The sequence below is a fragment of the Sebastes fasciatus genome, chromosome 12, assembly GCF_043250625.1.
Source record: "Sebastes fasciatus isolate fSebFas1 chromosome 12, fSebFas1.pri, whole genome shotgun sequence".
NCBI lineage: Eukaryota > Metazoa > Chordata > Actinopteri > Perciformes > Sebastidae > Sebastes > Sebastes fasciatus.
Window position 1 is genome coordinate 1,277,300 of NC_133806.1, and position 24,188 is coordinate 1,301,487.

The following is a 24,188-nucleotide window of genomic DNA, read 5'->3' on the forward strand; positions in this document are numbered from 1 at the left end:
GTACTTCTTTTGAACTTAAAATAAGAGAGAATACTTTCAGTTTACGTTTTATGTACTTATCAGAGATAAGATATACTTAATTATACTTGGTTCATACTGAAGTATACAGAAAAGTCTACGTATATTTGGCTTATAAGCCTTCTTACTTAATCTTTTGATTGAGATATACTTAAGTAAAGAATAATTAAGTATTCTTACATTATAGACCTACAGGAAAGAATACTGGGCTTGTAGTTGTGCTCACTGTTTGATAGAGTCGCCTATTAAAGTCTGTGAGAGTTTGTAAAAGGATGTTTTGATATGAATTTACTACAAATCAGCAAGTCAAATAGCAAAAGGAGCTCTTTGAGGTAATACATAAATAATTGGCTTTAAGTTAAAGTATGCAAAGTATACGTTCATGAACTAAAGAGCAGTTCATATAATATATGTTTTATATAATATAATATAACTGCCTTCGTCAGCGCTGTATAATAACTGGTAGGTGTTATTCTAACCGGTATATTGGTTGTATGTTTAAAGCTCTTTGTCAGTATTACTGAATAAGGTCATGATGTCTGCAGAGCCACTTCTTCACTATTCTGTGTTTACAGACCTGTGACAGACAAAAAGCAGATCTCTCTCTGCAGTGCTTTGACCAGTGATGGATAATATTACAGTTCATGTTGAACATTAAATTACAGCTTGTTATGAGTGTTCTGTATTAATATATGTGGCCTAATATCACCATCATATAATTACTGGATATATTTGCCTTTATGCATGAACTGATAGAATATAAATGAATGTTAAATGATAGTCTCTGTGTGGTGGTATCACTCCGCCCTCCTGTGGTGAAGATGAGGAACTACATCTGTGTGTGTTTCCATCATCTACTTCCGAGGAGCTCTAGTTTCTGGGGGGACGGATTTCAGTGTAACACACCACATGACTGCAAGGTTGGTGCTTCATTTGTGTTCCTACATTGTTTCTAATTATTCTTTTAACCATGTTAGAGATGTTTTCATCTTCTCTGCTGAACGTTTCATATCAAAGTTAGGTATGTTATTTATTCTCCTAATAACATTCAATAGTTCACTGCAGAACAACAGATTCAAATCATTAAACACTCTGATTCAAAGCTACTAATGAAGGCTTGTGTTTGTGGAAGTTTCCATAGTTTGAACCAGAAAAGTGTTGAGACCTGAATGATGATGTTTCCCATTAAAAGGTGAATTTCTAGCAGCTGTTGAATATATATATATATATATATATATATATATATATATATATATATATAATAGTAACTCTGTAGATGTCAGAGGTAACTTCCTCATCTGGGTATTTTTAAATGTCCTCTTCAGTTGCTGTTAAGAAGCACACAGGTGTTTTAATTCCTCTGACTGATCACACCTGGAGGAGGAAGTTGGGTGGTCACCTGTGTTCAGTGGATTTACAGTTATAAACAGCTACTCCATCACTTGATGTAGTTAACACAGAAGGAACCACTTTAGGAAACTGTTCATTCAATAGCTTCAGTGAGCTACTAAATCCACCACAGTAGTACACAGGTGTAGATAAGACAATTATTGATGGCTGAATTCCATTTAGCTGCTTCCCTTTCAGGGTGGAGTTGGAGCATGCTGGCCTGGCTCACTGTCACAACTCACTGGGACACTTGAACACAACGGAGCCATCGCTGACGTTATTAGAAACATTTGTGCATATCCTACTATGAGAAGTCAAAATAGTTTATCACAGTCCCAATTATGTCAAAGCTCATATGGATTAATTTGATTCTGATGATTTCATTGTAGCTGCTGCTGTTTTCACTCAGTCAGTATCTTGGCAATGATCCCTGTCCTCAAACTTTGTTCTCTCTTACAGACGTAGGCAAAATTGTTGGTACTCTTCCGTTAAAGAAAGAAAAACCCACAAAGGTCACTGAAATAACTTGAAACTGAGAAAAGTAATAATAAATAAAAATGTATTGAAAATGAACTAATGAAAATGAGATATTGTTTTTGAATTTTGGTTCAACAGAATCATTTTAAAAAACAAACTAATGAAACTGGCCTAGACAAAAATGATGGTAACATTAACTTAATATTTTGTTGCACAACCTTTTGAGGCAATCACTGCAATCAAGTGATTTCTGTAACTCTCAATGAGACTTCTGCACCTGTCCACAGGTATGTTGGCCCACTCCTCGTGAGCAAACTGCTCCAGCTGTCTCAGGTTTGAAGGGTGCCCTCTCCAGACTGCATGTTTCAGCTCCTTCCACAGATGTTCAATAGGATTTAGATCCGGGCTCATAGAAGGCCACTTCAGAATAGTCCAATGTTTTGTTCTTAGCCATTCTTGGGTGTTTTTAGCTGTGTTTTGGGTCATTATCCTGTTGGAGGACCCATGACCTGCAACTGAGACCAAGCTTTCTGACACTGGGCAGCACATTTCGCTCCAGAATGCCTTGATAGTCTTGAGATGTCATTGCACCCTGCACAGATTCAAGACACCCTGTGCCAGATGCAACAAAGCAGCCCCATAACATAACCGAGCCTCCTCCATGTTTCACATTAGGTACAGTGTTCTTTTCTTTGGATGCTTCATCTCTTCGTCTGTGAACATAGAGCTGATGTGACTTGCCAAAAAGCTCCAGTTTTGTCTCATCTGTCCAAAGGACATTCTCCCAGAAGCTTTGTGGCTTGTCAATATGCATTTTGGAAAATTCCAGTCTCACTTTTTTATGATTTGGTGTCCTCCTCGGTTGTCTTCCATTAAGTCCACTTTGGCTCAAACAGTGATGGATGGTGCGATCTGACACTGATGTACCTTGACCTTGGAGTTCACCTCTAATCTCTTTGGAAGTTGTTCTGGGCTCTTTGGTTACCATTCGTATTATCCGTCTCTTCGATTTGTCATCAATGTTCCTCTTGCGGCCACGTCCAGGGAGGTTGGCTACAGTCCCATGGACCTTAAACTTCTGAATAATATGTGCAGCTGTAGTCACAGGAACATCAAGCTGCTTGGAGATGGTCTTATAGCCTTTACCTTTAACATGAAGGTCTATAATGTTCTTTCTGATCTCCTGAGACAACTCTCTCCTTAGCTTTCTGTGGTCCATGTTTAGTGTGGTACACACCATGATACCAAACAGCACAGTGACTACTTTTCACCCTTTAAATAGGCAGACTGACTGATTACAAGTTTGAAGATACCTGTGATGCTAATTACAGGACACACCTTAGTTTAACATGTCCCTATGGTCACATTATTTTACATCTTTTCTAGGGGTACCATCATTTTTGTCTAGGCCAGTTTCATTAGTTTGGTTTTTAAAATGATTCTGTTGAACCACAATTCAAAAACAATATCTGATTTTCATTAGTTAATTTTCAGTAAATATTTATTTATTATTACTTTTGTCAGTTTCAAGTTATTTCAGTGACCATTGTGGGGTTTTCTTTCTTTAACGGAAGAGTACCAACAATTTTGCCTACGTCTGTATATGTGCCAACGTCCTTCTTTAATACAGTAATGTCTGACATAATGAAGATAATATCTTCTCCCTCATGTCTCATCTCCATGCTGCTGCAGGATGGTTCTGTGTGCAGTGAGGCGACAGCTCCTGAGGAGCAGCAGCTGTGGATCCTGGGTCAGGTACGGGAGTCTAGCCAGCATGTTTATCACCACGCAGGGGATAATGAATAAAGTCATGAATAAAAGAACATCAAGTCTACCGAGTTGAACCCACATTATGTGTTCACAAATCACAAACGGAGACGATTCAACAACCAGAATGTGTTTCTGAGGTGCCAGGATTTGTGAAATGCCAGTTTATAAAAGTACAGTGAGTCATAATCAGATGGTTGGTTTAGTTTGTGTGGTTCTGTACTACAGTATGCCTCATTCAGGCTGATTCACAGAGAGGTCAGGGAGGGTATTAAAAGCATTGGTCCTCCTGCTGTTTGTGAGCACATCTGATCATGTAAACACATTGATGCTTGTAAATCTACTGTTCCATATGTGTATATTGTTGTAGCAGTTCAATGAATCATCCATTTCAAACAGTTCCTGTCTATCGATTGGTACTCTGTGAGGGCTGGGTATTGATCACCTGTGATTGATTGGATTTTAATAAACTCTATAAATGTTGTTCCTCCCAGGCTGCTGCAGAGACGGAGCAGTGGTTGTGTTTACTCCAGCGTCGATGGCTTCAACCAGGAGGAGATCAGAGAGAAGCTACAGGCCTTTCCTGGAGGCTCCATCGACCTCCTCAAACAGGAGTCAGGCATCGCCGTGATGACCATCAACTACCCCTCCCGCATGAACGCCTTCTCCGGTAAGATGACTGTACATTTAACACTGTATAGTTATTCATATTTATTAATGCAGATCTGGGATTCTCAGGATGAAACTCTCACAAACATAAATCAGTTACACAGCAGCCCAGTTTCTAGTGTTGAGTGTTTCCTTCCTCCCAGGCGGTATGATGGTGGATCTGGAGGAGAGGGTGAGCCAGCTGGAGAGCTGGACGGACGGTAAAGGCCTCATCGTTCACGGTGCTGCTGGAACATTCTGCTCTGGATCGGATCTCAACGCCGTCAGGGCGATCTCTAACCCACAGGTAGTAAAGCAGAGACATTATTTAAAGTATCTCTTCTGTCTGCCTGCATCTCTTTACCGTTGTCTCTGCTTCCACCCTGCAGGACGGGATGAAGATGTGTATGTTCATGCAGAATGCTCTTACCAGACTACTCAGGTATTGAGCTCTCGTCTTCCTCTCTATCAGTGCAGACTCTAATCAGCAGCAGCAGCCAGTTTGGGCTTAAAGGAGTTTGAGTTTAGCTGTTATGTAACGTGCACTACAGTATGCTGACAGAATAGTTTCCTCCGTGCAGGCTGCCTCTGATCTCTGTTGCTCTGGTGGAGGGGAGAGCGCTGGGAGGAGGCGCTGAACTCACCACCGCCTGCGACTTCAGGTGATGTGTTTTAGACGAGTGAATAAAAGAAAACTCATTATGATCTCCTTTACACCGTCACCTTTCATCCAAAGGGTTGCTAATAATCTGTCATCTCCCTCTCGTAGGTTAATGGCATCTGGCAGTGTGATCCAGTTTGTCCATAAACACATGGGCCTGGTCCCAGGCTGGGGCGGCGCCGCTCGACTCGTCCGCATCGTCGGAAGCCAGAATGCACTGAAGCTGCTCGGAGGTGCTCTAAAGGTGGACCCCGAACTCGGCCAGCAGATTGGACTGGCAGATGGAGTCCTGGAGGTCCCCCAGGCGGAGGAGGGTGGAGGGATTGTCCTGCAGCGGGCTGAAGACTGGCTCCGTCGCTACACGACAGGACCGGCCCCGGTGATCCAGGCTGTGAAGAAGGTAACGTTGTCAGGGAGAGAGCTCCCTCTGTCCGAGGCTCTGAGGACTGAGAGGGATGTGTTTGGGACGGTGTGGGGCGGTCCGGCTAACCTGCAGGCTCTGACCAGTAAACCCAAACACAGATGAGCTTCTCAGATCAGACAAGAGGATCTGTCCAGGTCCAAATAGTGGGATTGAATTAGTTAGTTCTTTGGTGTGCTGAAGACATTTAAGTACTTCTCATGTAATAAGCTGAATGTCTAACATGTGGACTCTGTGAGACACATGGCAAAGGGTTTCTTCATTGTTGGTAAGGACTACAAACTTCATCATTTCAATAAGTCAGCTGCGTCATTTCCTCTAATCCACTAATAGTTAGAGATCACTCATTGTCACATCCTTTAATGGTTGCGGTAGCGACATTATACCTGCTAATCACAAGAGGAGCTGAAATACAAATATATAAACAGCGACGCTGTGCTTTTTTTTGGGTCATATTTTGCAAACTTGACTCAAAACGATGGACTTAAGGAAGTTTTCGGAGATGAAAACCGAATCAACAACATGAATAAAACTCCCCTGTTCCTTTGGGGTCATATTTCAGAAACTGGACTGTTTACAACACAACATTTATTAGTTGATCAACTGATGTGAGATATGATTTTATTTCATGAATACTCTGCAGACTGATCCTGTATATGAAGACTTCTTTTGTTTACATGTTCAGTAACCTCTGCAGCAGTGAATATGCTGCATGATTCCATGAGTATTATAGTGTTATAGTTTCAAGAATGGATGAAAACAAGGACCTAAAGGACTCTGTTCTCCGTCTTCGAAGTCCCTCCTGTCCCCATTAGTCAAGCAAATGAACTCCAGCTCCCCTGTAGATGTGATTATGGTAATGATTAGATCATGGCTGGGCTGAGTCTAACTGAAGCCGACAGATAGATGCTGACTGATGAGGTATAACAAGCATGAGGCATCAGCATCTGTCTGCATGATTCAGAGTAAGCTGCTGCTTTTCTTTCCTCTTTATCTCAGTTCTGTGGGTTAGTTCAGCAGATCCTTCAGAGTCCTCTGTGCTCGTCATCGTGACCTTGATCATCCCCACTCTCTCTGTTTCTATTCTTACTGTAGCTGTAGGTGAGAGCAGTATTTGGCTGAGTTTCAGTACTCTGCACAATGGTTCTCGTCTATGCATGTGGAAAGATGCTGAAGCACAGGGCCAAATGAAACAGTTAAAATATGCATACTGATGTTTTTCTTTTTGTAAAGTCATGCACCGATTTGTTGCTCGTTTTTCATTTCACATTTAAAATTAGCCCGAGTGAGGCATTGCAGAAGGACAACAGTGCTGAAATGTCAAGAACAGGACAGATCCCTGGAGGATACCAGGCCTTTATCTCCTGTTCCCCTTACAGAGGTCATGTTTCCTGGCCAGACATCGAGCTGGAGAGCTGATAGCTGCCGTGGTCAGAATACCAAACACCTACAAGGTGAGCGAGGGAAAGTTAGGAGTTGGCTTCATTATGATATACAGCACATCAACATGTATTTATATGATCTCCAATGACATAAAACAATGAGGCAGTGTTGCATACTGTACTGTGGGCATTATGGATTAATAAACCGTGGCTACGTTCCTCATGGCATACTTTTTCTTTTAGTACATACTGCCGCTGCCCTTACAAAGTACGTACTGTTGCATACAGTATACAAACTACTTCACCTTGATCTTTGACCTTCTTGTTCATATTTCCGCTGCGCAAAGGATTGTGTCAGAAAAGCATGCTGGTTTACGTACTGCAAAATGCGACTAGATGCAGGTCATCCTGGTATTTTTGGCATATTGCATTAACACTGTATCGGGACATACTAAATCTTTTTCTAGAATACTAAATAGTATGGTAGAATCACTTTATTGGGGAAACCACAATGGCTTTGACTAATTCTGCAATAAGCTGTTGTGTTCATGTGTCATCTTCTTAATCAAGTCTTATTTTGGAGGCTTTGTTATGTGAAGATTAGCTACTGAATATTTCAGCCCTGCGTCCAGTAGGAAGAATGTGATCCCCCCCTCCACTAGATAACTCTCTTGAGGTGGTAGTGTGGAGAAAAAGGGGTGAAATCTTACTCACAATGGGCCCATTGATAGTTCTACTTATGTAACACTCAATACCTGACATGCACCCCATCACACAGTAAAAGAATATACTAATAATCAGACGAGAGCACAGAAGTATTGTAATTTTTAGGATGATGAAATGACACAATTTATTCTTAAATTACAGACCATGTAACAAAAAAGTTGCCAAGCAAAAACTGTTACACAAACTTTATTCTTCAGAATGGAAAGTCTAAGACTGATGATGTAATAAGCATGTAAGAAATATAAAAACAACATAAGTTGAAATCTCTGCAGAATGGCTGATAGCGACGGCGTGTTCTTGTTCTCTTACCGCCTCAGACGTCATACAGATTTACAACCAGAAGAAATTAAAAACATTTACTCAAACTCAACCCAAAAATATCAATTATCATCGTCATCCTGCCAACCAGTAGTGTTTAAATAACTCTCTCGTCAAACATCACAAAACTTTAGAAACACACCAATTGAGAATACTTCAGTCGGGGACAATCAGAATACTAATGAGGCTGCAGAGGCCTCAGCAGCTTCAAAATGAAAACACTGATACTTTAAAATGGCAATTATTTAAATCATTTTGATGTGTACTTCTATTATGTACATTCATTTAAAACAGGGTTTGCAATCTATACAGATTTTAGAAGCTGTAGGTTAATTGAAATCGAATCAAAGACGAACCATCAGCAGGTAGCCAGATGATCCGGTGGGCTCTTAAGTTACAGTGTTGTAGCACATTTAAATACCCACGCTGCTTAATAACGAAGTACTTCTCTGTTTTCTTTCTTTATCTGGATTTTCTTCAAACCACATTCAGCTCTGAAGCGACACATTTCCAAAAGTTAAGTTAAATTCTGAATTCTGAAGGAAAGTATATAATCCGTTAAATCTGAAGTAAGGAAATCTTTAGGTAGGAACTAGTTAACAAGGATTAAATTCTTCTTAAGAGTAGTCAGATGACTTGAGCTCCAACAAGCCCATTTCTGCGTGCTATGTTAGCTGAGAGAGTTAAAGTGTAGATGATTAGATTGCAGCGGTTCATGATAATGACACAGTTCCATTTCCAGGAGTAACATCCCCATTTATGCTTTCTCCCTCGAACGTCACAGATCTGGCCGAGACTCCCAGAAACCCTCTGGGTATATTCAGGGTAATCAATTTCAACACGAGGCTACTTAGGACAGGCAGAAGCAGGGTGGCATGTCAAGTATTTTTACCTTTTAACTTCCACTTCTGTGGAATTTAGAAGGAACACTTGATAAGCCTGCAACCAAATGGCGAAAAGTGAGCAGACTGATGGCAGCTGAACACCGCAATAAGTAAGTTTAGCTCACATGATAGACAGTTATGAGATGTTATCATGGCTCACAACAACATGCTGTATCCATCTGAGTCATTACCAAGCTGTACCTCCCGTCTCAGTACTAGAACGCTGAGTACTAGAACGCCACACATTACTCCTACTTCTCTATATATTGGATGAGGCTGGCAAACCGATCAGACAGATACAGCCAGATCATTGTGAGCCAAGTAGAGACACCAAATTTGGTTGTTTACCTAAAAACATGGAGTATGTTATGTTTAATTTCTCTTTTGCCGAGCAGTCCACCCATAACCGATCCGTGACAGAGTGAACGACAGCATACAGCGAGGAATAAATTAATGAAATGGAACATGGCCATTTGGTGATGATGGCGTTATTCATGACTTCACACTTCAGTCACTGTACACTGGCCGTCAGGCATTCTGGACCTTCCGCTGCTACTGGATGAAGAAGGAGGAGAGGCGGACTCTGCGCCAGGCGGGGATCTGTCCTCTGGATTCAGTCTTTGCCTCCGTGGCCTGTCCTCCCAGGGCTCCACGCGCTCTCCATCTCCCCCCTCCTCTTCTTCATCCTCCTCTTCCTCATCGTCGCTCCAGTCTCCAGAGCCGGACTCGTCCACAGAGGTGTGAGGGTCAGACGACCTGGAGGGCGAGGCCTCCTCTTCCTCGTCTCCTTCCTCTCCTTCCCCAGCCTCAGACCGCTCGTGAGGAGGTGTGGGCCTGGGGCTGATTTGCAGCTGGGAGAGAGCATCCTCCAGAGTGGGGGTGCTGCTGCTGCTGCCAGGCTGACCACTGAGGGAGGTGGGAGGTCTGGCAGTGGCTGGAGGGGCTGTAACAGTAGAGGGGATACCTGTAACCTGCTGCTGTACACCTGTCACCTGCTGCTGTACACCTGCAAGCTGCTGCTGTACACCTGCTACTGTGGTATCAGCCCCATCAGCAGAGTTTTCTCGACCGGCCGCCCCAATGGCCCCAGTAACTGCCCCAGTAACTGCCCCAGTAACGACCCCAGTAACGACCCCAGTAACGACCCCAGTAACACCCTCTGTGTCAAATCGCAGTCCCGCCACTCCCTTCTTGGGGATATCCAAAACGTCCCTCTTCATCTTGCGTCTACGGCCGTGCTCGTTACGCCGGTACTGCACCATGTTCTCCAAGTCAGCTACATACAAAAAACCAGCAATCAGCATTTCAGCCGTTTTCTTGCCCTTGGAGAAAGCGTCCTCCAGCTCGCGGCTGGTTCGCTCATCATACTGCCACCAACCGTTACGGCCCTCGTAATACCAGGCGTGATCACTCGCCGCCCCGCCCCGACCTCCCGCCGACGCTTTGAGCTCCTCCGGAGAGAGAAGCGTGGGCCTTTCCAGGAAGTCGTCCGGTACTTCCTGTCTGCAGAGAGCGCAGCGTTTGCTCTGCCAGGATGCTCCCTTCACACACAGGAAGCAGAAGACGTGATGGCATGGCAGTTGGACCGGGTGGACGCAGCTCTGCAGACAGATGGCACACTCCGGTACCGGCAGGGCCGGGGATGAGTTGCTGGAGCCGGAGCAGGATGATTCTGCACTGTTCCCGCTTCCGCCACCGCTGTTGCCGCCTTTCTTACTGGATGGAAGTGAGCTAACGGAGTGGTCGACCTCCCCACAACTAGCCATCCTTAGGAAGTACTGAGGAAAGGGGACAGATGTAAATAACAGTTAAAAATAACAGTTATAGTGAGCATGTTAGGATTTCTATTATCAGTACCATTCATTTGAAAAACAGAAATCAGCTTTAAAAGATTATTATTGTTGTTTTTAGTAGGGATGCACCGATCCGACTTTTTTTAGTCCTGATAGCGATACCTGGGCTTTGGGTATCGGCCGATACCGAGTACCGATCCGATACCAGTGATCATTTAATAAGCTGTACGCCTCACTGTGTGGTAGTAGCTGAGATCAGTCTTTTATCATTCAGACATCAGTCTTGATATAAACATTGCTTTCCTAACTTTGTAAAACAAAATATAAAAAATAAATACATATATAAATGTACTGAATAGTAATTTATTAAAATAATGCTATCTGATACCAGATCCACCGAATTCAGTCATATCTGACCGATACCCAATATCAGTATCGGTGCATCTCTAGTTTTTAGGTCCACAACTGATTAAAAATTCTAGTTAGATATCATCTGGAATGAATTTACTGTTGGTTTCATGATCATATTTAACACTCAACTGCAGGTCACAGCCTTTAAACAGTCATGAGATAAACAAACTATACTAAATATAATCTATATACCATCTTTAACCTGAAACGAGGCTGGCAGGCATGCTATTTATATACTTACTGGAAGCCTTAATGCTGCTGTATCATCAGGAGAGCTGATGGACCTTCAAGCTTTAACACTGCCTGAAGAGAAACAGCAGTTAGTGAAGAGGTATTTGTTTTCAGACTGTCCTGAAAGTATAAGTACTCATTGTGATGCACAATATCGAGCTATTCCTGATGTAATCTGACAACAAGCAGTGCTTTTAGCCTGATGTTAAAACACATTAATAAGCGTTAATTCAGTTCAACTCTGACTGAACTGTCATCAGTCTGTGGAACAAAGAGCTGCTCTGTTGACTGACTACAGGCAGTCAGATAACTGTTAGTGTTAACCCCGCTGGTTCATGATGAACACAGCTCACTAACCCGAGTTAACCCACAGCTAACCCGAGTTAACCCACAGCTAACCCGAGTTAACCCACAGCTCAGCTAACCCGAGTTAACCCACAGCTCACTAACCCTAACCCGAGTTAACCCACAGCTAACCCGAGTTAACCCTCAGCTAACCCGAGTTAACCCACAGCTAACCCGAGTTAACCCACAGCTCACTAACCCTAACCCTAACCCGAGTTAACCCACAGCTAACCCGAGTTAACCCACAGCTCACTAACCCTAACCCGAGTTAACCCACAGCTAACCCGAGTTAACCCACAGCTCACTAACCCTAACCCGAGTTAACCCACAGCTAACCCGAGTTAACCCACAGCTAACCCGAGTTAACCCACAGCTCACTAACCCTAACCCGAGTTAACCCACAGCTAACCCGAGTTAACCCTCAGCTAACCCGAGTTAACCCTCAGCTAACCCGAGTTAACCCTCAGCTAACGGTCTAATGTTCACACTAGCTGGTGTCAGTCTGTAGGTAACTAGTTGATCTAACATTAGACAGACAGCAGCTAGTAGAGAGCCGTTTGTTGTTAACGTTGCAAACACAAACACGAGTCAAACACTAACACGAGTCAAACACTAACACGAGTCAAACACTAACACGAGTCAAACACTAACACGAGTCAACCAGTCCAGAGGATCATAACAATAAGACCTGTTGTGGCTAAGCTAACGGCAGCGCTCCAGTAACTAGACGGGTCCATGTCTCGGCTCCGTCTGATTCCAGCAGCAACAACAGAAAGGGATTTATCTCTCGACAGAGACAACGAGAAGACAGCGTTAGTACCGTACCGTTAGATGCTGGTCCGATGTGCGGCTACAGTTCCGTGTGACGGCTCTAATGTCTAAAGATGCTGATCCAGAGACCTCTGAGTTAACGCGCTTTGTTGTCCTCCGTTAACCGAGCTGAGATAAAGATGGAGAACACGGCCTGTAGAGAGGAGGCTGGATCATACGTCATCAACGCGTCAGATCTACGGGGGTATAACGTATGCGCAGTAGAGTCTGGCCCGCTTCATTTACACGGCGCATGCGCAATAACCCACACTCCAAGCGCGACGTCCGCTCATTACCCAACCTCCTTCTATAGGCCTTGACGGCGACGTAACAGTACGCGCTGACGCAGATTGACGCCCTTTATTTTGTACGCATTAGTGATGGGAATTCCGTCTCTTTATAGTGAGCCAGATCATTTGGCATACATTGGTACGCACGACAGCCTGTCTTCCTGTCTGCTCGTGCTAGAGGACGTTGGTGTCACAGAGAGAAGAGGAGCTTTAACTCAGTTTATAACACTTAAAGTAAGAAGAACAGTAACAACAGTTTGTTTGCACCGTGAGACCGACGGTGAGTCTGGCTCGGAGCCTGTCCTCGTCTTACAAACACTCCCTTTAATATAATTATATTGAATAATTTAAGTGATATATGTGCACACATACTAATCATAGGTCAAAACAGCGTTAAATTTAAGTTATGGTGTACGGTCTAAGACCTGCTCTATATATAAAGCGTCTTGAGATAACTTCTGTTGTGATTTGACGCTATATAAAAATAAATTGAATTGAATTGAAATATGGCTGAATTATAAAAGGCAGAACTGGAGTAAAACAAAGAGCCGTTAGGGAGCCGAAAGAGCCGGCTCTTCTTGGTGAGCTGAGCCAAATGATCTGGCTCACTAAAAAGAGCCGAAATTCCCATCACTAGACGTAAGAGTACGCGCTGACGCAATGTGACGCAATGTGACGCGCTCTCTCTTGTACGCATGTCTTCCTGTCTTCCTGTCTGCTCGCTGCTAGAGGACGTTGGTGTCACAGAGAGAAGAGGAGCTGTTTCATCTACATTCAGTTAATAACCCGTAAAGGAAGAAGACCAGTAATAACCACCATGTTTGTCCGCACCGTGAGACCCGCAGTGAGTCTGTCCCGCAGCCTGTCCTCGTCCTCCCGCTGCCCGGCCCGGGTGGCGGTTCTGGGAGCGTCTGGAGGAATCGGCCAGCCTCTCTCTCTGCTGCTGAAGAACAGTCCTCTGGTCAGCCAGCTGTCTCTCTACGACATCAACCACACTCCCGGTGTAGCAGCAGACCTCAGCCACATCGAGACCAGAGCCACGGTGACCGGCCACATGGGCCCGGACCAGCTGGACGCGGCTCTGCAGGGCTGTGACGTGGTGGTGATCCCAGCAGGGGTCCCGAGGAAACCAGGTATGACCCGGGATGACCTCTTCAACACCAACGCCACCATCGTGGCCACCCTGGCTGACGCATGCGCACGCAACTGCCCGGAAGCCATCATCTGCATCATCGCCAACCCGGTGAACTCCACCATCCCCATCACCTCAGAGGTCATGAAGAAGCACGGCGTCTACAACCCCAACAAGGTGTTCGGGGTCACCACGCTGGACATCGTGAGAGCCAACGCCTTCGTGGCCGAGCTGAAGGGTCTGGACCCGGCTCGGGTCAACGTGCCGGTGATTGGAGGTCACGCCGGGAAGACCATCATCCCTCTGATCTCCCACTGCACCCCTAAAGTAGAGTTCCCCGCCGACCAGCTGGCCGCGCTGACTGGACGCATCCAGGAGGCCGGCACCGAGGTGGTGAAGGCCAAAGCCGGAGCCGGGTCCGCCACGCTCTCCATGGCCTACGCCGGCGCCCGCTTCACCTTCTCCGTCCTGGACGCCATGAACGGAAAGGAAGGCGTGGTGGAGTGCAGCTACGTGAGATCCGAGGAGACCGAGTGCAAGTACTTCTCCACGCCGATCCTGCTCGGGAAGAACGGCATCGAGAAGAACCTCGGGATCGGCAAGCTGACCGCCTTCGAGGAGAAGCTGGTCGCCGACGCCATTGGCGAGCTGAAGGGCTCCATCAAGAAGGGCGAGGACTTTGTGGCCAACATGAAGTGAACGTGTTAGGGGCGTTGAGTCAGATTGTAATTTGTTTGGTCTTAACTTAAAGGCGTCTGGGTAAATCTCAACATCCGTCACAGTGTTTCTTCTTCTGGTTTGTGTTCTGGCAGTCGGGTCATGTGGACTCAGAAATCCTGGGTTTCAACCGATGTATCATTTCCCCTTTAACCTGTTCAGACACGGCTTCATCTCGCACTATGTTTGCTGTACTGCTGTGACTTCTATCTATATTTTGCAAAATGTGAAATTTAAAAACAAGACTTTATATTTTCATGTACAGTCTGTATTAACGGGGATTTCTCTGCTTACAGAACGAGGAGGGAATACTGTCAGCATGCCTGTTGATGCAAATAGATGTTAACTGACGAGCAAAATAACTCCACCAATAAACAGTTTAGCTTTAAAACATGATTCTTTATTTCTTGTTTTTCTTACACAAAAATAATTTGGTTTGACAGCGTATGACTGAAACACTGACCACTGACTACTGACCACTGACTACTGACCACTGACTACTGACTACTGACTACTGACCACTGACCACTGACCACTGACTACTGACTACTGACCACTGACTACTGACTACTGACTACTGACTACTGACCACTGACTACTGACTACTGACCACTGACTACTGACTACTGACCACTGACCACTGACCACTGACTACTGACTACTGACCACTGACCACTGACCACTGACCACTGACCACTGACCACTGACCACTGACCACTGACTACTGACCACTGACCACTGACCACTGACCACTGACTACTGACTACTGACCACTGACCACTGACCACTGACCACTGACTACTGACCACTGACCACTGACCACTGACTACTGACTACTGACCACTGACCACTGACCACTGACTACTGACCACTGACTACTGACCACTGACCACTGACTACTGACCACTGACTACTGACCACTGACCACTGACCACTGACTACTGACCACTGACTACTGACCACTGACTACTGACCACTGACTACCACTGACTACTGACCACTGACTACTGACTACTGACTACTGACCACTGACTACTGACTACTGACTACTGACCACTGACTACTGACTACTGACCACTGACTACTGACTACTGACCACTGACACGTCATGAAACTAAGGCTCCTAATAACCACCTACTTCTTGTTTCTTTCTTTCATACTACCTCGTTGTCACGTTGTGTCTTGAACTTTGACCTTCTTGCTCATATACCACACATACCGCAGAGGATTGTGGGTCAGATTAGCCAGAAATAGCCTGCTGGCTACCGGATATAGTAGGACATCTCGGTCATTTTGGCAAACTGTATTTGACGTACTATGAACTGGAACATACTAAATCTATTTCTGGCAGAATAGTAGTGTGGTAGTATGGTAGTTTGAGTATTGGACCGCACAGTAAGTGTTTTAATCCAGATCAAAGTGATCATCCTTCATTTCACATCTTAAATCTGGTTCATTGACAAACTTTACAGGCACTGGAAGAGTTTAGTTATGGGTTGTTCAAAATGCACTCAGCTTAAATAGTGAAAGAGAAATGATTCAAAATAGTTATATACTTGAAATTATGCAATTAGATAAGTGAAGTTGGAGCTAGAGGATGGTAGTTGTTGTTTATATGCAGTAAAATGAAAGGAGGTTATTGTCCATGCAAAACCTAAACTAAAACAATTACTGACTTGAATAATGACTGCAGGTTGCATGATTACTCTAAACTGCATGTTCTATGATTCCCGTTATGTGCTGTGGAACAACTTCTAGTGGTTCTATTAGACTAGTTATGGATAAAGTGATAGAACGTCCTTGCTGCCATAGACAAAACAACCCACGGCAACTTGTTCAATCAACAGTCATCAGCTGCTCTCTGTACTGACTTTGACTTCCATTTACTCTTGAGAAGTTGTTGAGCAAGTTCACGTAGATTGAACAAGATGTCAGTCGGATGATAACACAGATACCAGACAAACTGTAAACTGTGTAATGATGTGTAATGTTCCCTAAATGAGACACCGCTGGAGGTTTTTCAACAGATATTAAACACATTTCCCCTAAATCCAGGTTTTACTGACTGAAGTCTGACCGGCAGTGAGTGAGAGGTTGGCTTAGGGGACAACACGTGAAAATCTTCCAGTGATTTTATGAACCTGAACCTGAACCTGAACCTGAACCTGAACCTGTGGTGATACAGCTTCATTTGAATGAAAAGTTTCCACGTTTGCCTTCATTAAAAGTGGAAGACATCATCAATTAGTCCTGTTTTAGCCAGGACTTGTAACATACGCTGTAAAGATGTAAAAGCACCTCACAAAAATACCTTTTTCTTACAAAACCAGAGTACCAGCTGGTAACGTTGTTGTGTTTCGGGGAATAGACGTCTTCAATGGAAGTTTGTCCAGTTTATTTTGCTCAGACAAATGATTTAAACTATTACTCCATATTGTATCACTTATAGTACTGTATGTTTGCATCTTAGGACATTACATGTGTGTGATGTTGGGTCACTGTAGGTACAGTGAGTACTGAAGAAATGCATTGATATACTGCGTTATTCACATTCAAAAGTCACTGTAAAGTTCCACCAAACTAAACACCGTTTATCAAGTGGAATGATTGTGTTTGGACTGTTACATGGATGTTGTGAAAGCTTCCTATTGGTACAAGTTAAATTATTCTAAACGCTGTAATAATGCAGCATCCCTTGGAGAACTAGTCTGACATTTTGGGACGAACTCTTATTCTCTTTCTTGACGAGAGTTAAATGAGAGGATCGATATCACTCTCACGTCTGTTTTAATCCAGATCAAAGTGATCATCCTTCATTTCACATCTCAAATCTGGTTCACTGACACATTTTACAAGCTCGGAAATAGTTTAGATATGTGTTGTTCAAATGCATTCAACTTAATAGTAGAGAGGTGATTCAAAGTAATTATACACCTGAAATGAATCAGTTAGAAAGTGAAGTAAAGTCGGAGCTACGTGGTGCTAGTTGTTGCTTACTCGCAGTAAAATGAAAGGGGGTTGATGATTATTCTGAATTGCATGTTCTATGATTTGCGTCATGTGCTGTGGAACAACTTCTAGTGGTTCTATTAGACTAGTTAATGGATAAAGTGAGAGACCGTCCTTGCTGCAATAGACAAAACAACCCACGGCAACTTGTTCAATCAACAGTCATCAGCTGCTCTCTGTACTGACTTTGAGAAGTTGTTGAGCAAGTTCATGTAGATTGAACAAGATATAACAGACAAACTATCAACTGTGTAATGATGTGTAATGTTCCCTAAATGAGACACCGCTGGAGGTTTTTTAACAGACATTAAACACATTTCCCCTAAATCCAGGTTTTAATGACTGAAGTCTGACCTGCAGTGAGTGAGAGGTTGGCTTAGGGGACAACACGTGAAAATCTTCCAGTGATTTTATGAACTGGAAGATTAGCTGCAGTTATCAACTGCTCACTGTACTGACTTTGAGAAGTTGTTGATCAAGTTCACGTAGGTTAAACGAGATGTCGGTCGGATGATAAAACAGATACCAGACACAGGTACAAACCCATTATAGTTTTATTTGACATACAGGTGCTTTTGGTTCCTAGTCCAGGAGCTTTACTGAGGGCATAGATTCCATTTACAGAAAAAGAGAAACCGATGGAGGATTAGATTTATCACTTAATCTGAATAAAACTAGCATTTGTTCTCTGAGTCACAGAATGCAGGTTCTCCTACATCCGTCACTGGTAATGTGATTATGAAGATGTCACAAGATGGCAAGAACAAACTCACTTTTCTTTACAAATTCTGCACCAAATAAAATAAAGTAAAGAGATCTAAAGAACAGGAACAACAATAATAAACAATAGTTCTACATAATGTTGCAAAATCTACATTCAAAAACCAAAGACGCGCAATGTTGTACCAGGGCCCCATTAAATAACCATATCAACAAGCACATAGTATAACGTCTTTGTCTCTCTGTCCGTCCGTCTGCCGGTCCTCCACACAGTCACAGACATGTCTCACTTTGTTCTTCAGTCCCAACAGCAGTGTCTCCACAGAGACACTCTCTCAGTGGTGGAAGTGAAGGAGTAGAGGCTACAGGGTAGATAAAAAAGACTTTTGAAAGTCCGGAGTGGCCCGAGCCTTGTGGCTGAATGTGCCCCATCCCGCTTGTGCAGAAACATTATATTCAAATCATACAGGTAGCAGCAACACCCCTGCAGAGAGGGGTCGAGGGGGGTGAACAGTGGGTGAGGATGGGGGAGGTTTGGAGAAGGAAGAATGGGAGGACAACAGGAGGAGGAGGAGGGTGTGGAGGCGCTCTGTCCAGAGCTCTACTGTACGAGGCCGTCTCCGGGGGAGACCGGCTCCGTGTCGTGACCTCTGCGGTGCCGGTGCTCCGTTTTGTTCCTGTTATCAGAGTCCTCACGTTCCCCCGTGTCTCTCTCCCTCTCTCGCTCCCTCTCTCTCTTCCTCTCCCGTCGGCCCTCCTGGTTCTCCTTGTTACGATTCCTCCGTTCTCTTCGATCGTTCTTCCTCCGTCCTCCTGGAAGTTCAGAAAATGAAAGATTAGTAAAGCGGGGGAAAGGGTGAAGGAGGTCGTGTTCAGTTAGGAAATGCATCATTTCACAATCTCTTCATACTGATAATCAATATATTTCAATGAGAACATTGTAGTATATGATGCAATTAATACAGCCATAGAAAATGTCCAAAATGCAGATCCACATGTTGTCAAAGAGTACCAGTTGTTATGCATTTGCCACGTCAGAAGTCAGTCTTGTAATGTCTGTTATATCTGGTAATGTCTGAATGAATATATATAATATGTCAGCTGGGGAGTCTCAAACACATGTTTCACACTAAGATCATTTATTGCACAGTATTTTTCTGTGGCTACAATTATTAAAGCTGTATTTTTTCAGCTAGTTTACTTCTGTTGTTTTTGTTCTGGAACACAAAGCCTTAACTAATCCGTGAATCCGCCTGTGAGTTATGCAAAGCACCAGATATGAGTGAGAGTGAACACAGTACAGGGAGCAGTCTTCCTCTAAGTGCAACATGCAGTGCTCAGTATTCACCATTAGATGTCAGTCTTTAACCACAGACAGCAGCCTCCCCCCCCACCCCCCCCCCGGTGATGAGCGGACCTTTGTCCAAAATAGAAAACCTTTAAATAAGCCCCCAGTTTATCTGCTCTTGCAACACCATCTCATAAACAAAACGGAGAGTTTTGGAATGCTGAAGGTTTATCTCTGCTCGGCCTACAGTTATTATTAATGATAATAACAAGATCCACCCCCCCACCCCACCCCCAGGGAGGTCGGAGACAGGACCTGCAAGTGAAAGCAGAGGAGGCCCTTTCCTGTTGTTGTACTGCTGCTGCTGTTCACGTGTGAGTGGAACGGAGCAGCACGGCCTGCTTGGCTGGTTGGCCGGCCAGTCGGGGGGGATTGTGAAACTGCTGAAGTCGGCAGCAGGCACAGACACAGAGAGAGAGACAGAGAAAGAGAGATAAAGGGAGGGAGAGAAAGAGATCTCTCTCTCCTGTTAGCTCATCCTCTCCCTCTCTGTCTGCTCATTAATCAGAGCTGGTTGGACCAGGACCACGTCTGACCCCTCACATTCTGGGCTAGTGATACCGAGCTCTACCTGCCCGCTGTGGTTAATCTAATATAGTAGAGGATAGGAGAGGTCAGAGGTCAGCAACCTGCGTCTCTTCAGCTCCTCTCCAGCGGCTCTCTGGGGAGTTTTAAACATGGAAATGAATAACTGTTTTTTGTTTACATTTTCATTTTTATTTATCATTGTTGTAGGTCTATGGTACGACGGTACGACGGAGTATTAGGGCCACATTGAGGAAAACAAATAAATCTGACATTTCAAGAATAAAGTCATAATATTATAAAGTAGTATTTTTACGTGTTATTATCTTTTTTTATCGTAAACTTCTGACTTTATTCCCGTAATATTACAACTTTTTCACGTAAAGTTATGACTTTATTCTCGTAATATTCAGATTTATTCTGTAAATCTCAGATGTGTTTTCCCTCAATGTGGCCCTAATACTCCGTAGTACATTGTCTCTTTGGCCCTCACTGCATTAGACTTATATACTATATACTTAGACTATAAACTGTGTTACCTTCATCACAATGATCACATGTTTTGCGGCTCCAGACAGATATGTTTTTGTGTTTTTTTGCCTAAAATGTGTCTTTTGATAGTAAAGGTTGCCGACCCCTGGGATAGGAGATGTGCATATGTGAGCACGTGCACAAACACAGTATGGACAGCTCACATAGTTCAACTGCAAAACAGAGCAGTAAAAAGGCATCAGAATGGAAGCTGGTGTAGAGAGGCGGGTGCACGGATGGATGGACAGACAGTAATCTGGTGCACTGACTCACTCGAGGTCTGCCCCCCGTCCTCTATAAACACAGGAAGTCCCCTTCGCTCTCATTGTTTTCTCTGCCCTGACACCATTTACAACTATTTACAAGTTCAGTGGATTAGTCATATACTGTAGCCCCCCCAGAGGAGAAACCTAATCCACGCCAGTGTTGAGATGATTAGGAGACTGTTTATCAAAGCAACCTGCGTTTGGTTAGTTGGAACAGTTTCTGATGGGCTCTTTGTGTAAACTGTGTAATGACATGTGTGTAATGGTCCCCGAATGAGACACCTTCTGAGGTTTGTCGAACATTTTCAACAGACATTTAAAGTCTGAGTGGCAGTGAGTGAGAGGTGGCAGTGATTTTATGAACCGTAACCTGAACCTGCGGTGATACAGCTTCATTTGAATGAAAAGCTTCTACATTTGCCTTAAAGGTCCCATATTGTAAAAAGTAAGCTTTTCATATCTTTTATATTATAAAGCAGGTTTATAAATACTGTTTAGTATCGAAATGCTCAATATACAGGGAAATACACACAACTCGTATTCAGAAATTGTGCGTTTGAAACAAGCCGTTAGGATTTCTGTCCATTTGTGATGTCACAAATATACAATATTTAGACAATTACACGGTTTTAAACATAAAACATTCTAAATGTGTCCCAGTTTACTTCCTGTTGCAGTGGATGTAAATAACATCAGCTGACAGGAAGTAAACATGGACCCAAACTGTTGCTTAGCAACGCAATTCCGTTGCAATTCCACTAAATTGCACTAAAACGGAGCGTTTTATACGGAGGGTGAATACAGGTATATTCAGGCAGACAGTATGAGGAAAATAAAGTTTTTTTTTAACATTACATCATGTAAACATGTTCTAGTAGAAACACAGAATACAAGTATGAACCTGAAAATGAGCACGATGTGGGACCTTTAATTGGAAGTGGAAGACATCACCAATTAGTCCTGTTTTCGCTAAGACTTGTACAATATGCTGTAAAGATGCAAAAAATATATATTAAATATATATATATTTTTTTCAAAATAAGAGTTCCAGCTGGTAACGTCGTTGTGTTGTTGAGAATAGACGTGTCCTCAACTGAAGCTTGTCCAACAGTGAACACACTAGGATTGCTCTGGAATATTTGGCACAGTTTATTTTGCTCAGACAAATGATTTAAATTATTACACTTATACTACTGTAAGTTTGCATTTAGGACAGTGTGTACGCAGTGCGTGATGTTGGGTCATTGTAGGTACAGTGAGTATTGAAGATACATATAATGCGTTATTCAATTCAAAAGTCACTGTAAAGTTGTACCAAACTGAATATGTAAACACCGTTTATCAAGAGGAATTATTGTGTTTGGACTGTTACATGGATGTTGTAAGAGCCTCCTATTGGTACAAGTTGATTTATTCTAAATGCAGTAAAAGATAAATAATGCAACATCCATTGCCTTACGCTTATTCTCGTTCTTGACGAGAGTTAAATGAGAAGATCGATACCACTCACGTCTGTCTGGTCAGTACTGAGCTGGAGCCACGAGGCCATTATTCTAGCTGAGCATGAAGACTGAAAGCAGGGGGGGGGGACTGCTAGCGTGATTCTGTCCAGAGTTGAACAATCCACCTACTAACACACAGTTAAAGCTGTAACGGTTTCCCTGAGACCAGCAGCCGGCTGCAGTGACCTCCTAATGTCTTCACTGGTTGCCAGGAAGTAGCTTCAGCGAGGAACTCCCAATGTGTTGGTGAGCTTCAGAAGTGCTAGGTGGGTTTTTAAACCCTGGACAGAGACAGGCTAGTTGATTTCCCCCATTTGTAACTGTCACGACCGTAAAGCAACTAAAACACTTCTATTTAACACCAAACCCTTGAGCACCGTCTATCTGTTGTTTAGCAATGTAGCTCATAAAAGTGAGTACAAATATACAAAACAAATACTAAAGGAGAGCACTGGTAAACCTCTGTGGTCGCTCTTTAACCGGCCACTCATGTACTGTATATACCAGGGCTGTCAAAGTTAACGGCACTAATTTCTGTAACGCAACCAAACTTTCGGAGGTTGCAGCAGCTCAGTTTTAAAGCCAGAGTGAAGATACAGATATCATATGAAACTAGAAAACCTGATGAATCCATCGGCACCAACCATGTCATACTAGCTTGTTGTGAAGGAGGTTAAATAACGCCCCAAACTTGCGCTAAATTTTGCCGAGGAAAAACTGTTACGTCCATGTCCAAAGGGGTCCCTTGACCACTGACCTCCAGATGTGTGAATGTAAATGGGTTCTATGGGTACCCACGAGTCTCCCCTTTACAGACATGCCCACTTTATGATAATCACATGCAGTTTAGGGCAAGTCATGGGCAAGTTTTGGGCATTTTTTATGCTAAATGCAGTACCTGTGAGGGTTTCTGGACAATATCTGTCATTGTTTTGTGTTGTTAATTATTTACAATAATAAATATATACATACATTTACATAAAGCAGCTTATTTGTCCACTCCCATGTTGATAAGAGGATTAAATACTTGACATATATTCCTTTAAGGTTCATTTTGAGCTGATAAAAAATGTGCAATTAATCATGATTAAATATTTGAATCCATTGACAGCCCTAGAATAATTACACTATACATGCTCCACTTAAGATTTAGTCAATTAAGACTAGATACGCTGTAAAATATTTATTTTATCCAATAGGCCTACAGTAAAAATATTGATATTAATTTTAAATGACAGTAAATCTGGGTCCAATCAAAGAGTTCTCTTAGTGCCACATTCAGGACACAGATGAACATGCATGGAAGAACATTTTGCTGTAATTTCTCGTGAACGAGGGAGAATGTTTGCAGAAATGTGTTATCCATTTCATCCTGTGTTATTCCCCTGAAAGCCCTGCATGCACACTGTAAACACACACTCACTGGTGTGGACCTGCTGAGCGGTCTGTGGCTGTAACGGAACTCCTAGAAATCTGTTGCAGCAAATTTACAAAGGACAGGAGTCAGTAAACTGGACCGAGAGCTCAGAGACGGGCTTTACTGGGAGCGACTCGCTGAGTAAAATCCAGAGAGAGTATTAGATGACCTAAAGAACAAGCGTCGGGGCGCTGAGGGTGAGGGGAAGTGTTGTTGCACGTGTGTGTGCGGTTGGAGGAGCATTGTGTGTTTTATGGTGGCACATCCTCCGCGGCAGGCGCTCTGTCGTCCGGGGAGCTTTTGGCGGGAGCCAGGCCGGGATTAAAGGCTATGGGCTGTCCCACAAGTGGAATGCCTGCCGCATGGCCGCCAGGATGTCATGAGGGGGGGTCTGGGTGTGCCAGTGTGTGCGTGTCATTGACTGCTTGATACCAGCATGCTTAACTGTAT

At 43.6% G+C, this 24,188-nt stretch overlaps 4 protein-coding genes across 7 annotated transcripts in view; 2 read left to right on the forward strand and 2 right to left on the reverse strand.

Annotated features, from left to right (window-relative positions):
* Nucleotides 1-802: 802 nt before the first annotated feature.
* echdc1 (enoyl CoA hydratase domain containing 1) lies at nt 803-13,071 on the forward strand. Of its 4 annotated transcripts, XM_074652516.1 has the most exons (8): nt 860-938; nt 3,577-3,639; nt 4,146-4,321; nt 4,464-4,606; nt 4,689-4,741; nt 4,881-4,961; nt 5,069-5,360; nt 12,750-13,071. In XM_074652516.1, exons 1-8 carry the CDS (start codon nt 928-930, stop codon nt 12,783-12,785), a joined length of 855 nt encoding a protein of 284 aa, XP_074508617.1. In that variant the 5' UTR covers nt 860-927; the 3' UTR covers nt 12,786-13,071. The 4 variants fall into 4 exon arrangements, with proteins under 4 accessions (XP_074508616.1, XP_074508617.1, XP_074508614.1 ...); XM_074652513.1 differs by lacking the exon at nt 12,750-13,071 and having other exon boundaries at nt 5,069-6,979; XM_074652514.1 differs by lacking the exons at nt 860-938; nt 12,750-13,071 and adding an exon at nt 1,345-1,695 and having other exon boundaries at nt 5,069-6,979.
* On the reverse strand, nt 7,588-12,603 carry LOC141778321 (E3 ubiquitin-protein ligase rnf146-like). Its single transcript, XM_074652511.1, has 3 exons — nt 12,297-12,603; nt 11,137-11,198; nt 7,588-10,469 (listed from the first exon to the last, which is right to left on the reverse strand). Exon 3 carries the CDS (start codon nt 10,455-10,457, stop codon nt 9,192-9,194), a length of 1,266 nt encoding a protein of 421 aa, XP_074508612.1. The 5' UTR covers nt 10,458-10,469; nt 11,137-11,198; nt 12,297-12,603; the 3' UTR covers nt 7,588-9,191.
* Nucleotides 13,072-13,223: 152 nt separating the features above from the next.
* On the forward strand, nt 13,224-14,816 carry mdh2 (malate dehydrogenase 2, NAD (mitochondrial)). Its single transcript, XM_074652512.1, has one exon. The coding sequence runs from the start codon at nt 13,389-13,391 to the stop codon at nt 14,400-14,402; it is 1,014 nt and encodes a 337-aa protein (XP_074508613.1). The 5' UTR covers nt 13,224-13,388; the 3' UTR covers nt 14,403-14,816.
* A 3,149-nt stretch (nt 14,817-17,965) lies between these two features.
* rspo3 (R-spondin 3) overlaps nt 17,966-24,188 on the reverse strand; it is a 17,932-nt gene continuing 11,709 nt past the window's right edge. Inside the window, exon 6 of the mRNA XM_074652517.1 lies at nt 17,966-18,962. Coding sequence (XP_074508618.1) covers nt 18,751-18,962 — 212 coding nt within the window. The 3' untranslated portion in view covers nt 17,966-18,750. The remainder of the gene's footprint in view (nt 18,963-24,188) is intronic.